This window comes from Prionailurus bengalensis, chromosome D1, assembly GCF_016509475.1.
Source record: "Prionailurus bengalensis isolate Pbe53 chromosome D1, Fcat_Pben_1.1_paternal_pri, whole genome shotgun sequence".
NCBI classification, from domain to species: domain Eukaryota; kingdom Metazoa; phylum Chordata; class Mammalia; order Carnivora; family Felidae; genus Prionailurus; species Prionailurus bengalensis.
Genome location: NC_057346.1, coordinates 90260348 through 90277510, shown reverse-complemented (window position 1 = coordinate 90277510; position 17163 = coordinate 90260348). Strand labels below are relative to the sequence as shown.

General features: G+C 46.3%; 1 protein-coding gene across 3 annotated transcripts in view; it reads right to left on the bottom strand.

Moving 5' to 3' along the window:
- The window catches only part of LDLRAD3 (low density lipoprotein receptor class A domain containing 3), a 241193-nt gene that overhangs the window by 127365 nt on the left and 96665 nt on the right, over positions 1-17163 (bottom strand). For all 3 annotated transcript variants that reach the window (XM_043580969.1, XM_043580970.1, XM_043580972.1), the window contains one exon: positions 507-632. In XM_043580969.1, coding sequence (XP_043436904.1) covers positions 507-632 — 126 coding nt within the window. The remainder of the gene's footprint in view (positions 1-506; positions 633-17163) is intronic.

The following is a 17163-nucleotide window of genomic DNA, read 5'->3' as shown; positions in this document are numbered from 1 at the left end:
ATGCCTAACTGACTGAGCCACCCAGGCGCCCCTCAAAAATATATTCTTATGACATATACATATACACCTTTTTAAAAATAACTCAAACTAGGAAGGAGAGCAGGCACATGAACACGGGGTGCTGAGTGCAAGAGTAAGTCAGCTGAGGGTCTGAAGGAGCAGGGAATCAGCTCTGCCATTTATGACCTGTAAGATGCTAGACGAGTTCACGGATGTCCCTATGCTTTGGATTCCTCACTTGTTAATGAGGATCACACGCCTGCACCTGCAGAGCTATTGTACTGAAGTATGTCCGAGACCCAAGTGTTTAGTAGAGACCCCAATAAATGGCAGCTGAGCATTCACGCGTTTGCGCAAGGAAGAAGCGGTAAAGAACAGGATGTGGGGGACGGCAGAAGGCACCTGGGCCTATGGGAGCGAGGAGCACGGAGAAGAGTGGCCCTGATGGAGGCCCCGGCCCACGAGAAGGAACAAGGCACGGCAACATGGGCCCTCCCGGCACTTACTACAGTTCTCCTCATCACTGCCGTCGGGACAGTCCTCGAAGCCATTGCACTGGAAGCGGCCAATGATGCAGTGGATGCCGCTGGCACAAGGGAAGAACGTCGGGCCGCATTTCGACTTGGCCTTGGCTACAGGAGGAAACACAAGACAAACAGCAGGTCATCAGGAGGTGAAGATTTCTGGCCACCGCACGCCCATCCCACCAACTCTGAGTGCGCAAAGGGGTCCTTCCCCGTGTACCTTGAAGTCCCCAAAGGTTTCTTACCACCACCACCCACCTCCGGTGCCCAGCCAGATCGGCGGCCCACACGCACCATCCTTGTGTAAGGGGGAGGCCAATCCTGCTGTGTTTACACGGCCCCTACACCAGCAGGGTTCAATCAGCACGTGCTGAACAAAGCAATGAATGGGTAAGCAGATGGGGTGATAGACTGAGCCTGCTCTTAAGGTGCTAAGGAAGCATTCAAAATTCATTTCCTGTCAGAGTAATTGTCTACACTGATTAAATGCTTCCCATACTAGACAGCGTGGCCAGGGCTACACACGGATGATGTCATTTAATCCCCCCGGCCAGCACCCAACGGCATGGTGTGCAGAAGAGAATTAACGCCACGGGCCTAAGACGGCTACCCTTGAGTAAGGCTTGCTGGCTTGCAAGGCTGCCCTTGCTCGGCTGGTGTCTGCGAACTGGGGTTTCGGGAGGGTCCCACCATTCTCTCCGGTAAGAACGGCTCACTGTGCCTGAACTATTGATGCAGACAGTGCAGTTTATGCCAAACACCTGCTTTTCTTCTGGGAGTCTGGGATTTTGGTGCACGCTGGGCAGATGGTGCCTGCGAAACCAGCCCCTAGAAAAATCCCCAGGCACTGAGTCTGTAATGAGCTCCCCCAGTGGAAAACATTACACACGTGTTGTCACAATTGGTTGCTGGGGAGCTAAGTGCACCCTGTGTGACTCCACAGGGAGAGGACTGGAGGTCTGAACTTGGATTCCCCTGGACTTCACTCCACGTGCTTCTTCCCTTTGCTAGTTTTGCTAGGTATCCTTCCACCATAATAAATCATACGACTATACGCTGAGCTCACTGAATCCTCCTAGCAAATCACTGAGCCCGGGGGCGATCTCGGGGACCGCAGACAAAGATGGGGATGGTTCTTATCCCCATTTCGGAGGCGTGCTTTGGGTGGTGAAGTGACCGACTCAAGGCCACACAGCTAGAAAATCTGACCCTGCGGTGAGCACCCCGGCACTCAGATTCCAGAAGCCAAGCTCTCAACCAACTCAACTGTGTTACCTCTCTGCCAGTCTGTCACTTCTCACAACAGAGGCCAGACTCCTGCTCAGAGAAATTCTTCTTCCACTCCTGCTGTACAAACAGTTTTAACGGAAGCTGCTGTAACTCACGCTTGATGGAGTGGCCTGCTAACCAAACAGCCCTGTGGGGTAATGTACTTTCCCGTTAATGGTGCCGGCTGCTCTGGCTTGCGATTACGAGGTGTAAGATCGAATCTATTGCCACATCCCAGGTAGCTGGCTCCGACTAGCATCCCTCCCATCTCCTGCCTTAGAGGCAGGAGCTAGGGTCCTCAGGAAGGAAGGGCCATTTCTTGGGAACAAACAGCCAGTAAATTACCTTCCCGTTCCTGCCATCAGTAACATGCCAACTTTGGCGGCACGATCCACAATCAACAGGGTTTTAAGGGCTGGGACGTGCCTAGGTTTTAAAAACCCACATCGCTTTGTTTCAACTAGGAACTTCTGCAATGGTGCTGGTGTGCTCTTCAAAAGCACAAACTTGGGAGACAGCGTCCTGGGTTCGAATAGTGGCTCTACTGTCTTGTGAACTGGGGCAAGTTTCTTCATATTACTGAGCCTCAGCTGCCTCACCAGTAAGTTGGAGGTAACATCTACCTCACAGGGCTCTAGGAAGGATTCGATGAGATAATCTATGTAAAATGCTTAGCACAGACCATGGTATAGTAGGTGCTCAATTAATGGTAATGCTTACGGCTATTCACCATCTTTACTTATAGAATTTTAAAACTACTTGGGCTGCTAATTTTATTCTGATTGCCAAAGGTAAAAAAGCTCATTATGGAAGATCTCTATGAACTGGTATGAAATGATCTCCAGGATACACTGTTTTTTTTTTTTATTTTTTTTTCAACGTTTATTTATTTTTGGGACAGAGAGAGACAGAGCATGAACGGGGGAGGGGCAGAGAGAGAGGGACACACAGAATCAGAAACAGGCTCCAGTCTCTGAGCCATCAGCCCAGAGCCTGACGCGGGGCTCGAACTCACGGACCGCGAGATCGTGACCTGGCTGAAGTCGGACGCTTAACCAACTGCGCCACCCAGGCGCCCCTCCAGGATACACTGTTAAGTGGGGGAGAAAGCAGACTGCAAAAGAGTTACCTACAGTATTTTAAAATCTCTACAGCAAAAGAAAGGGACATAAGAAAATGTACCTGGAATGGTTCATCTGTGCATACAAGACACAGGAAGGACATAGCAGAAACTGGAGAGACTGCTTACCCACGAGGGGTGGGTGGGAAAGGGTTGGAATGAGGCAGCCAAAACGAGAAGGGTCACATTTCTTGGAGTAGGTACAGCTCTGACTCTTAGAACCCTATCTCAGGTGCCTGGGTGGCTCAGTTGGCTCAGTCTGACTCTTGATTTTGGCTCAGGTCATGATCTCACGGCTCGTGAGATCAGACCCAGCACTGGGCTCTGTGCTGACAGCATGGAACCTGCTTGGGATTCTCTGTCTGCCTCTCTCTCTCTCTCTGCCCCTCCCCTGCTCTCTCTTTCAAAAATAAATAAATAAACACTTAAAAAGAACCCTAATACTTCACATAGCCAAAGGGTAAACAATTAAAATCATCCACATGTGCATGCGTGGAGAGGCTCAAAATGGAACAGAAACGGCAAAGTGAATGCATCTGGACTGTAGGTGAGTAAGCCCACCAACCTGAAGGGTGTGGGGAAGAGCAGAACCCACCTAACTCAGGAAACCATTACTCGGACTGCATTCTACGAGGCTAAAGAAAAAGAGAATTGTACACACATACGGCACTCTACTTTTATTTGTCGCCGGGGTATGGATTAGCTGTTCTGAAACTACCTTTGTGTGTACTCAGATTGAACAAATGAGTAAATATACTGCAGATAATAACAGCGAGGTTCCTCACTCTCCGAGGAAGAAGTTAAAAATAAGGAAAGTGGAAAGGCTAAATGATCCCCGAGGCTTTGGACTAGAGGAGGAGGCATCAGTATGAACTCAAGGTTTTAAAGGCAGACAGACAGAGAGAGAGAGAGAGAGAGAGAGAGACAGACAAGAGACAGAAAGAGAAATCATGATCTGTGTGTGCATGAGTTAGTATACATACAGACATTTATTTCCCAGTTCTGTCGGCCAAGAAAGACTAGAAGCTATTCACAAATGAGCACGCCCAGCACCAGATCCTGATTTCTAAATACCATTATCCAATAAAGGGAACCAGGGATCCTTGGAGAAGCATTTGATTCCAGCAGGAAATTCAAGATGAACGTGGAGGGTCTTGTGCTGTCAGAAAGTCAAGAAGCACTCAAAACATGACGGGCACATGTCAGAAGGACACAGGGGTCACCCCGAAGGAGCTGCCCAATGGCCAAAGCTACAACACTTTGAACAACAAAACGATGACAGTACCGGACTGTAGTCCAGAGAACACAATAAATATCTGTGAGTCCGTACCAGTATCGTACATCATTGGATAAATAAGTAAATGGGGAAGAAGGGAAGTTTTTCCTTATAGAAGATTTCCAACTATTACACTGGAGGATGTAGGAAGCAAAAAGTCACCATTTAGCAAACACCCCAGTAACAACCGTTCCAGGCAAGACCCAGCAATGGATGCCCACATTAAGAGTCTCGGCCGGCCTTCCTCTGGTCACCCTTTGAGGGATCAGAGGAAGAAAGGCTGTTTATAGGGTTTGACATCTGGGAGATGCTTCCTTGTAAACCTCTATCCACAACATCACTGCCCTCCCAGCATCTTAAAAAAGCCTAAAGCCCCTATCACAGCATCAGGCAGCTCTGGAGACATCTGTAATTCACATGCACCCACTCTCCCTGCCCGGCTACACGGGCCTCCTCGCTCCAGCGGGAGCTGCCGCACTCAGTCCCACCCCAGGGCGGGGGGGACCCTGCCTCTCCTGCTACCTGCACTGCCTTTCTCCCAGGGTCATGTGGCCCTCCATTCATTTAGGTGTCTTGAACCACTCTACCGTCTACCCAGAAACTCTGACTCCCACCCTCAGTCTCTCTACCCCTCACTCTGCTTCTCTTTCTTTTCCCTCCTAGGAAAGGACGTCGGCGGCTCTGTGCTGTGCTGTGCGAATGATGAACACACGGTCGTTCAAATACTTTCATTCACCACTTTGACAGAGCTACGCTACGCAGCGCTGACACCGGGTGATAAATACTTGCCAACTACACAAACAGGCCTGTAAAAGACAGAGTGGGATTGGGTAATGACCCCCAACTGGCTGAATGTTTACCACAGGCTAAGCAGGATGCTCTACGTTTTACGAATCTCCCCTCATTTACTCCTCACAGAAACCCATTTCACAGATTGGAAAACTGAGGTCCGGAAGTGAGGGAGCTTGCCACTGCTAATAAGCAGAGTCAAGGCTCAAACCTTCCTCTTGACTCGTCTGCTCTTCTGCCTCTTCAGATATTTCTAAGCCCCAGTCCAGCTCCAAAGGACCAGACTTTATGAGACAAAGAAAAAGAATATGAATAATTATAAATGAATTAGCTATCGTTCAATTAACCAGCTCTTTGGCCCTGCCCCTGAACCCTTTTCAAGGATTAGTAATGAGACCTGCTGCCTTGTCAGCGATGCTCAGTCGCGGTCTCTGTCAGAGGGAGCCCGTCCTGTTATGATTTACGTCTGCGCCATCGGGCGCCTGCTAAGGCAACTGGCGAGGCGGATCACAGGCGGCCGGCCAAGCCCCTGGCTGAGCCTCAGAGAGAAGCCAGCCGCTGACAGCAGCTGTCGGCTGCTCCCTGCTTGCACAACCCACTTGGCGGGCTGCGGGGGGGGGCTGCTGGACCAAGTCTGCATTGTCCTCCCCCGGCCCCCATTTCCACGACAGGGAGATTTTAGCATGAAACTCGGCAGCCCCGGGCAGAAGATGGAAGCCTGACTGTGTCTCAAATCGCCCTGACAAAGGGGGACAGGGGGACGCCATGCCACTGAATACCTGAATTCACGATTTTTTGAGTACCTGCCCCATGAACTTTGCAAGGTGGCAGCTTTCACCAGCAGAAGGACAAGAAACTGGGGCTCTCCTGGGGGCTGGTTAATTTCCTGATCTGTGTCCCCTCCCTCCTTACAGCCAGGTTGTCACAGTTCTGATTTTCACGGGTCAGGAAAATAAAACGTAAAAAAGTAATTTGTTTTTTAAGGGAGATAGGCACGGGCAAAAGACTGAAATGGTTGCCAACTTGTTAAGTTTACCAGCAAGGACATAAACAAACCCGCAATAATCCCTACTCACTACGGTCTTAAGCAAAAACTGCTTTCGCCTCCCAAACGCAGGCCAGACCAGTATTGGGGGATTACGTCAGAACTAGAGGGGAACCAGGAGACATTTGGTGTGGTCAGGCTGTGCGGCCCTCACAGCAAAGACCTGACCTTTCTATGCACAACATCTGGAGCACGGCAGGTGGTTCACACAGCCCGCTCAGTGACGAATTCTCACTTTCAACAGGGAGAAAACGGAGGCCTGAGGATAGGCGATTGGAGACGCGCCCAAAGTCACACAGCTATTTAGGATCTGACTGGCCTAGAATCCAGTTCTCAGTCCCTGAGTCTAGCCTCTTTCAACTATGATGTGCTTCAGGGCAGGGTGCTTCACACCCACACCCTGCCAAACCCCACATCAGGGATCACATTCAGGAGAGCTCCTATGAGACTGAAAGTTCCACATGGCCAGAACTTTCCACGCCTTGGAGAGAAATGCTCTGCATCAGGCTTCAGGCCGGGGCTCCCATCTGTCCAGAAAGGGCTCAGGGCTACCCGCTGGTCCTGGAGGATGCCAGTGCTGCAGCGTGGGCCTGCTGTCTACAGCTCCTGGCCCAGACCCTCCCTGGGTAGTGATCCCACAGAAGAGTCAGACAGGAGCTGCAAGGACACAGCCTCTCTGTTCAGCCACAACAGCCAGGAAATCGGCTCATCGGACCTGCGGCATCTCTCAGGCTGTGACAACAGCCCCAGCTATAAACACGAATATCTGGGGTCTCTCTTCCAACATGTCTGTAGGGGGCCAAATAAGCAACAGCTGCTACCTTCACTGCCCCTGCCTGCCTCCAATTCTTGCTCCGGGATCCTGCCAGTGTGTGCCCGTGAAAGCCCAAAGAACCAGAAGCAGGAGCCTTAAGCTCTTCCGGAAAATTACCATCCTCATGACACAGCTCACCGTGAAAAATTCAAACTACAGAGAAATGTACATGGTAAATGTAAAAACTGCCCCAAACTGCTGTCGCCCAGGAAAAGCCACAGTGGCCGTTTTGGTAAACAGCGCTCCAAAAAGCAAGGTCTCAGAAACTATTGTGTGCAGATGGTAGCCTTAGGACCTTATTAAAATGCAGCAGGTCGCAAGTGGAGCCTAGGATTCTGCATTCCTAATGCTCCCAGATGATGTCAATGCTGTGGGTCCCAGGCACTTCACTTCCAAGGCCCACTGTTTTGTTCACTGTTGTATCTCCAATGCCCAGAAAAGTGCCTAGCACACAGGTTACTCAATAATTACTAAATGAATACATAGAAATCTGAGCATGCAGTTTTGTTTAAATGCATCCATAAAATACTACGTTATTCTAAACTTGCTTTTGTCACTTACTAATATATTGACATTTTCATGTTGATAACTATAGGTGCACACAATCACTTTTAATGGCTAAAGGTAATTTTACTGCATCTCTGTACCCATAAGTCCCATTGCTGATGGATATTTGGGGTGTTTTCAACAAACAACGCACATACAGATGCATACACTATTTTCCCCACTTGTACAATATCTCCTCAAGGTATAAGCAGTAGGTCAAAGGACATGCATATTTCACATTTGGGCATCCTTTTGATCCTCGACGGCCTCCCGGTACTGTCTTCCGGCCACAGATGGCTACAGGAAAAGCCTCCAGCCCAGGATAGGCTGATTCTCCCCGGCTGGCAATGATATTCCTCGAAGCACACAGGCTGCGAACACCCCACGGTTCCTCTGTGTTTATGTTAAGCGGGCCCTTCACAGCTGCCGGTGCTCCATTATTCTCCATTTATCTCTGTCTCTCCTCACTTTAACATCTGTGTATTTCATTACTTTGCAGAGAAGGGGACATTCCTATCCAGTCAAGGAAACCATGACTCTTCTTTTTATCTTTTAAATTTGCACCGGGTGCAGACCATCAATCTTTGCTGGAATTGGTTTCCCTGGGTTACACGAATCACGGGCTAATGCAAAGTGTCCCTCCTTTCAGGAGATGCTCCTTGTGCTAACTTTCCTAGGCTGCACTGTCCCCTCTAAGGGCCCGACAAAGGGTAGGTTCTCACTCCAAAGACGGTCCTCCTTGCCAGTCATATCCCATTTCTCCAGAAATTCACATTTCTCCAGAACGTCATGTCCCATAAGGCAGTGTTTAACAAAGAAGGGGGTCAGTGATCCCCCCGCAGAGGGATCCCTGGAGAGGGGTGCTGGTGAAGATGCCGATTCCGGGGCCTCTCTCCTAGGAGGTCTGCATTTGTATTAAGCACAGAGGATTCCAATGGACACTCTCATGCAAACACCCTACTGGACAGACTCTACCTGTGTCCTATGCCCCGAGAATAAATGACCTCCTCAGTCCTTTCTTCCTGCTGGTTGCCACTGCACAGACCAGCAGCCACTGCAGGAATTCTGGCTATGGGGCCACTGTGGGCCTAGTCCGGCCACCACCCTGGTCAAATCTAGCACCTGCATCCCAGATAGCGTAGTTATCATGCAAAGAGCACCCACAAGAAAACCATGGGCCTCTTTATGATCTTTCTCCATTTCAACAGGCTCTCTCTTCCTCCATGTTCATGTGCAAGACACAAAATAACTCTGCTCTACACATAAAAGCTGTGGGCTCATATTCCAATGGTTGCTGTCCCGGCAAAAAGGCCATTTTAGAACTTTAAAACCCCTTAAGGGGCGCCTGGGTGGCGCAGTCGGTTAAGCGTCCGACTTCAGCCAGGTCACAATCTCGCAGTCCGTGAGTTCGAGCCCCGCGTCAGGCTCTGGGCTGATGGCTCAGAGCCTGGAGCCTGTTTCCGATTCTGTGTCTCCCTCTCTCTCTGCCCCTCCCCCGTTCATGCTCTGTCTCTCTCTGTCCCAAAAAAATAAATAAACGTTGAAAAAAAAATTTTTTAAACCCCTTAAGTTCTGTCTACTTTTTAAGGATTTACGCTACTTGTGCATAATACAAAATATGGATAAAGAGGCAAAAACATGTTTGCTGCTCCCTCTTAGCAAATAAAATATTCCTGAGCATCCTGCTATCCGTCAGGCACTGGGTCAGTTCTGTGGTGATCCAACAGTACTCCCTAACTGGGAGCGGAGGAAGGACACAGACAAGGAAGTGAGCTTCTGCATGCAGTGCCACGAGTGCCCTGATGGGGGAGCTAGAGGTCACCCAATCTCAAAGAGAGGCAGAGGTTGACGTCAGAAAAGGCTGCTCAGAAGAAAGCAGGCCTCAGCAAAGCCACTTCGCACATAGCTGAGGTAGAAACGAATGCAATGTGTAGACAGTCTTAGGCCTTACACACTTATTCACTCACACTAACATTAATTCACAAACTCTGTGTCATACCTGGAAAGAGTGTAGATACACTGGAGACAGCTCTGCCACAGATAAAATTTCAATGCTGGTGGGACTGTTCCAGGAAGGAGGAACAGCATGTGCAAAGGCCAAGAGGCAGAAACAATGTGGTATTGGGAGAACTGAAAGGGGGTCAATACAAGATTCCTTCTCAGGTCAGGAAAAAGTACCCAGTATGTTTTAACTAAAAAGAATTAAAACCCATGGGGCACCTGGGTGGCTCAGTTGGTTGGATGTCTGATTTCGGCTCAGGTCATGATCTCACAGTTCGTGAGTTCGAGCCCCGCATCGGGCTCTGGGCTGACAGCTCGGAACCTGGAGCCTGCTTTGGATTCTGTGTCTTCCTCTCTCTCTATGCCCCTCCCTTGTTCTTACTCTCTCTCTCTCTCTCAAAAATAAACATTAAAAAATTAAAACAAAAGAGAATTAAAACCCTATTTCTCATAAGAAATGTGCCATGAGCCAGCTGCAATTCAGCTCACGCTAAAAACGTAAGCATGAATCAGAAAAAAAGTCAGATTATAAAATTCATATAATTTGAATCAACATGCACACCGCCCCCCCCCCCAACCCAGAGTGAACACCCACATGCAGCCATCACTGGCTGAAAATTTCGCAAAAAGTAATGGACCCAAAATTGCTACTATATTCAGTCCCCTGGTTCGCTTTGTAAAATGTCAAACTGTGGTTCCTCTGAAAAGTCAAACATGACTTCATGGTTGGAAGCAAGAAAGCAAAAAGAGCCTTATAAAAAGTAACAGGCTTTTTTAAAAAACAACATGCCTGGGTTCTCTAAGAAGTCTGGGAGAGGGGAACAAACAGGTGCTTCATGGTGGTCTTGATGCAGAGGACACACTCCCCAGAAAGCCAAATCCGTGCCTGGAATTCAAGTCTGCACATCCACTGTTACCTGAGCAAAACCAAACCAAAACAAACAACAACAAAAACAACAACAACAAAAGGCGTTCTGCCTGTTACCGTAGTTCAATGCAAAAGACCACATGCTCACTGGAACATAAATACAGAAAGAAGGCATCTAGCTGCAACAGCTTCAACAGAAGACTGTCAGAAAATTCTTTCGAATCACCTCTTTCAAGAGAATACAGGAGGTTATGAAGCTTTGGGGCTAAGAGGTCAGAAGGGATTAGGGTTCAGAAGCTTCTGGGCTTCTATCCCGAATTCTGCCACATAATCCCAGAGACCAAGGACAAGTCACTTAACCTCCACTGGCTTCAACGTCCTCATCTGTAAAAGGAGCGTACAGATAGAACAGACCTCATCAGCTGCTGGAAAATACCATGAGATTTTGCATGTAGAAAAAACACTGTAATACTTGACATCTAGTAGGGATCTGATCATGTCTTCTCCTCCCTAACATGGTCCACAGGTCTACAAACTGTTCTTCCCATATATGGATGGCCCGGAGAAAAATGAGGTGGAAACCGATGTTATGTTTAGACTAAGGCCTTCCTCTTTCAGTTATTCTTTGCATTAACGTTAATTCTCAGACTCTCTATGCCACACGTTGGACCAAGTGGGGTTGCAAAAAGAATCAAACATTCAAATATAACTTCTGGGAGCAAGGTGCCTCTAGCTAAGGAGCACCTGGAGAAGAAGGAGAAGGAGGAGGAGGAGGAGGAGGAGGAGGAGGAGGAGAAAAAGAAGAAAACAAAGGACAATAAACAGATCGTTGCCATGAGATGTGGTAAGTGCTACATAAGCTGTATAAACATTCGTCTTTCAACAGTAGGGTTAGAGGTCAGCCTGCCAGGGTCCAAACACTGGTTCCACCAGTTACTGGACACATGATTTATGGCAACTTATTTCACCTCTCTGTGCCTCCATTTCCTCATCAGGAAATGGCAACATTAACAGCATCTACCTCGTTGGGTTGCCGCAGGGATTAAAGGACACAACACAATAGTTGCTTCGTCTTTTTCTGGAACACGGTATTAGCTATGACAGTTGATACTGTCTTAGCTATTGTTACATATATTACACCTTAGCCATTATTATTTAACATTACACCACAACAGTATCCTATACAGTGTTAGAGTATCATACAGTATAATTACAGCATTAGCTATTATTACTGTTATTATTTATGACTATTATTTTCAAGCACTTCCTGTCCCATTCTGCCCCAGGGAACACAGCACAAACGACGGCCATGTCAGTCGTCTAGGAGATGAGTAGGGATGCGTTAGTGGAAGTGGAGAGGGAAGGGCTTCCAGGAAAAATGAGTGACATGAATAAAAGCTGAGTGGTGGCAGGGCTGAGCCCATCCGTACAGAACCTGGGAGAGTGTAGGGCGTGTGGAACACGGATGTGGCAGGAGACGATCTGTGGTAGAGGCAAGGAGCACCTAGACACCTACCCACCCCGCGAGCCAGCCGGGCAAGTGACTTGTCAGATTTGTGTTTTATGAAGAAAATTTTTACGGACTCACAAGAATATTATGAGGCTCTGTAAGCACGTAAATATCCCCCTTACTCCCAAAAAGCCCTGAGGGAACTGAACAGCCAAGTCTACAATATTTTTGGGGCTTTCAGGAAAAAGGGCACTATAAACAATAAGGGGATTCTAAGTGCCTGTCCTTGCCCTTTAAAATATTTAAGAAATTTTTTTTTAATGTTCACTTATTTTTGAGTGAGAGAGAGAGAGAGAGAGAGCATGCACGCGCACATGAGCAGGGGAAGGGCAGAGACAGAGTGGAAGACACAGAATCCGAAGCGGACTCTAGGCTCCAAGCTGTCAGCACAGAGCCCGACGAGGGGCTCGAACTCACAAACCATGAGATCATGCCCAGAGCCGAAGTCAGACGCTTAACCAACTGAGCCACCCAGGTGCCCTGCCCTTTAAAATATTTTTAAGAACGAAAGGGAAAAAGTTAGCAAGTTTGGGATTAAGACATTATCTTATAACCTAAGGGGGTTTTTTTCCAGGTTATTAATTTTAGCTATTTGTAATGCACAAACATATGTGCATGAAGGTATGTGTGTATGTATATATATTGGAATGAAAATTCCAGAGAACCCGTAAGTAGGAAACCAAGACATTCCCATCTGATTTTTCTATAGACAAAGTTTGAGAGGATAAGCTCGAAAAAGATAATAAATAAACGTGGGTCAGATAAGTTAGCTTCCAGAGGCTTTTCACCGCTTGGAGAAAAAACTTCCTGACAGTGGATCAGAGTCCCCGGGATGAAAACCAGATGTGGGAACAGACATGCTAGAACTGACTAGTTTCCAGTTTATAAAGGATACTTTGATAAAGGCATCATCCAAGGAAAGGTGACATCCAAGGGCCAACTCCTAAGAAATGGGGGAGGGGGTGAGTGATAAAGAAAAAAAAATGTGGGGGGCAAGGGGGATGATGCGAGAATCAAAGCTTAAAGGCTTGAACAGAAACAAAGGAGAATCCATTGTAGACCACCTTCCATCTTGCTGGGCATGAGGGACAACACCTTTGCCCGAAGAGGCAGGTTTTACTCTTCAGGGCCTCTACCTGCTTCCACCCTTTGGGCCCTCGGCAAACGCTGAGGTTTTTCTTCCAAAAAAACGCCTTCATTTCTGTGCAAGTTCTTTGCCTTCAGCCTTGTGAAAAGGAAGCTCATTTCTGATCAGCCTCCTAGAAGTGTCTCTGACAGCCCCCCTTACCCGCCCCTCCCCACACATCCACAGGGACAGAAGGACCCTGGGACTCAGACACTGCCTCCTTAACGGCGCAACGCTGGCCAAAAGAGCCAGAGAAAGGCCTATGAAGGAGGATTACTCTGTCGTCAGATCCACAGGACAGCAGGACGTGCCTTCACAGACATGAGGCATAATCCTTTGCTGGCTGCTGCCAACAGAGTGAGACAGGGGAGGCGGCTCTGAAAAGCCGAGCAGGAGGACATTCAGTCTGTCACGAGGTAGCCTGAAAACAATGGCTTAACGCACCACAAATCTGGCTCCAGGAACGGTTTCCACCAAGGGATCTGGAGGTTTCTATGATGCCTTCAACACCAGTCACAGGAATCACATAATCCCATGGAGAGCATCTCTCAGTAGCTATGGGCTGGCTTTAAAAACAAAACACCGACCCTCAGCTTCTAACTTATCCAATAAGAGCTGTGACTCAATCTTGAATGCACATCACAATAACTCAGGAAGCTTTAAAGAAAACAAAACAAAACAAAGCAAAGCAATCCCAAGTCAATGGAGCTAGAGTGACTATACTAACGTCAAACAAAGTAGAAGTGGTGATAAAAATATGTTCCTAGAGACAAAGAAATGGTCAATCCATCAGGAAGACATAATACATACACTTAAAAACGGAGTCCCAAAATACATGGGACTGACAAGGGAGAAAGAAATATTTAAACAGTAAGAGTTGGAGACTTCAATGCCTGCTTTCAATAATGGGTAGAATAATTAGGCTGAAGATCAGCAAGAAAACAGATGAGCAGAAAGGAACAACACAGTAAACCAACCGCATCTAACAGACATCCATCGAAATCACAAGCAAAGCAGTAGGACACACATTCTTCTCAGGCAGTAATGGAACATTCTCCAGGGTATTCCAAATATTAGCCCATAAAATAACCTCAATATATGGGGCTCCTGGGAGGCTCAGTCAGTTAAGCATCTGATGTCAGCTCAGGTCATGATCTCACAGTTTGTGGTTCAAGCCCCGCACCAGACTCCATGCTAAGAGCTCAGAGCCTGAAGCCTGCTTCAGATTCTCTCTCTCTCTCTGCCCCTTCCCTACTCACATGCTGTCTCTCTCTCTGTCTCTCTCTCTGTCTCTCTCTCTCAAAAATAAATATTTAAAAAAACATCAATACATTTAAAAGAAATAATACAATGTATGTTCTCCAGTCACAATGAAATAAAATTAGACATCAATAACAGAAGGAAATCTGGGAAATTCACAACTATGTGGAAAATTGTCAATATTACCAATACCAGAATAAACACAACTATGAAGAAATTACCAACAAGTTACCAATGAGTCGAAGAAGAAAATACAAAATTAGAAAAACACTTCGGGATGAATGAAAACAAAAACAACATGCCAAAATTCACGAGATGCAGCTAAAGCAGTATTGAGAATGAAATGTATAGCTGTAAGTGTATTTTTTTAAATCTCAAATCCACAAACAACTCTTAGAACTAACAAACAACTTCAGCAAGGATGTAGAACACAAGATGAAAATATCAAAATAAATTGAACTTTTATATACCAGCAATCAAATATCCTAACATGAAATTAATAAAACAATTTCATTTATAATAGCATTGAGACAAATAAATAAAACAAATAAAATACTTAGGAATACATTTAACCAGAGGTCTTGTGACCTGTACACTGAAACCTACAAAATACTGTTCAAAGAAATTTAAGAACTAAATAAACAGAAAAGACATCCCATGTTCATGGATTAGAAGACTAAGTATTGGTAAGATACCAATACTCTCCAAATTGATCTACAGATTCAAATGCTTATGGGTCAACAGAATAAAATTGAGAGTCTAGAAACAACCCATCACTTTCAGTCAACGGATTTTTGACAAGGTGTCAAGAAAATTCATTAAGGGAAAAGACAGTCTTTTCAACAAACAGCTGGGACAACTGGATACCCACATGCAAAATAATGAAGTTATTCATTCCATATAATGGAATGTTATTTATTCAATAAAAAGATGAAGTACTGATGCATGATCCAAAACAGATGAAACCTGAAGACATCATGCTAAGTGAAAGGGCTACGCATAAAGGCCACATCTAATACAGAAATCCATAGAGACAAAAAAACAAAAATAGATTAGTGGCTCCCAGGGATTGGGGGAGGGAGGAAGGGAGAAGAAGGGGGTTTCTTTTGGGGGTGATAAAGGTGTTCTAAAATTAGGTAGCAGCAAGAATTGCACAACTCCCTGAATATAACTAAATAAGGAAACAAAACTTTCTAAGAATTTCTGAGATCCAGGAGGGTTGGTGACATCAGAAATGAAAGAGTTGCTCTTTTCCAGGAAGGAAATTGTCTGAATTCCTCCCTCGTTCTTCTGGTTTGCTCCCCAGGGAACATTTGGCAATACTGGAGGGGGGAGGATGGGGCATCTGGCTGGTTCAGTAGGTACAGAATGCAACTCCTAATCTCGGGGTTGTGAGTTTGAGCCCCATGCTGGATGTGAAGATTACTTAAAAATAAAATCTTTTAAAAAACATTGGTGGGGAGCGCCTGGGTGGTGCAGTCGGTTGAGCGTCCGACTTCAGCCAGGTCACGATCTCGCGGTCGGTGAGTTCGAGCCCCGCGTTGGGCTCTGGGCTGATGGCTCAGAGCCTGGAGCCTGTTTCCGATTCTGTGTCTCCCTCTCTCTCTGCCCCTCCTCCGTTCATGCTCTGTCTCTCTCTGTCCCAAAAATAAATAAACGTTGAAAAAAAAATTTTTTAAAAAAAAACATTGGTGGTAGGAGGGGAGGAGTGAGTGCTACTGGCATCCAGTGGGTAGACCAGGGATGCTGCCAAAAGTCTCATAATGCACAGGGGGCTCCCCTCCATCAAATAAAGAATTATCTGGCCCCAAAATGTCAACATTTCAAGAGTGAAGAACCCTACACCAGGAAAAGGTCAATACTCTTGAACGTCAGCCTTTTCTGACTTAAAGAAAGACCTAACTCTCTACTACTGGTTAAAAAACAAACAAACAAAGGGTTAGGAATCAAATGGAACTTGGATTCAAATCCCGATTCTGCCCCTTCCCAGAACTGAGACCTTGGGCAAATTACCTACCTGCCCTGGGCTTTTACTCTCTCATCTGTAAAATGGGATCACGAAATCAACCTTACAAAGTAGGTAAGGATTAAATGAGAAGACAGAAGATGCCTGGTATCAGAAAGGCTAAGAGTTTTTATTACTGTAATTATTATTTTTTGTTAAGCCCCAAAGTGGCTTAGTACCAGGAAATGGGTGACTGGGTCATCTTAAAATAGGACTATTTTCTCCGGCAACAATTAGTATGTAAACTAGGACATTTTATGAGCTAATAAGCAACTGAAACATAACAGCTGACATTCCTCACCAGTATATTATGCTCTACCAAAGAGGGACTGGCCAAGTACCCTGTTGCCATAGTAATAAAAAGTTTCTGTGAGTCTGACTCATTTTCTTTCCAGTAAATGCTTTCTGTTTGTCAGGCTACACTTCATGTACAAGTTCAATGCACAGGGGCGGAGTCTTTTCCATCTACTATACCTAATATCTTTCTGCTGCTCAAAAACCAATTTACTGTCATGGAAATAGCACCAAAGACAGGACAAGATGACAGGCTGTCATTTGCTATGGGTCTCTGTAATGGAGCTCACCAGTTAGTAGTGGATAGGAATGGCTCAGTAAGACATATCAAACCACCCAGGCCTTCCAACACCTCCACTAGACCAGGTGGTAGTTTGAGAGCCCCTCCTCCTCACCATAAATGAGGGAAAAAAGATAAAGTAATTAACACTTACTAAATTCTTGCTGTATGTCCTGAGCCACTTTGGTGGACTTTATCCAATTTACACTCCACCAAAAAACTGAGAACGTTGGTTACTAACACTGCATAGAGAATGCTGACAATCAGAGAGATTAATGTTTCCAGGGACATACTTTCCATATATATTTATCTTTGCTCCATCTCAACTCATAAATCGTTTGAGTTGCCACAGGAAAAAAAATCGGTAAAAAAACAAGGAAAACAGGATGTTATCAGCAAAAGCAAAAGAAAAGAAGGCAGTAGACAAGACGCACTC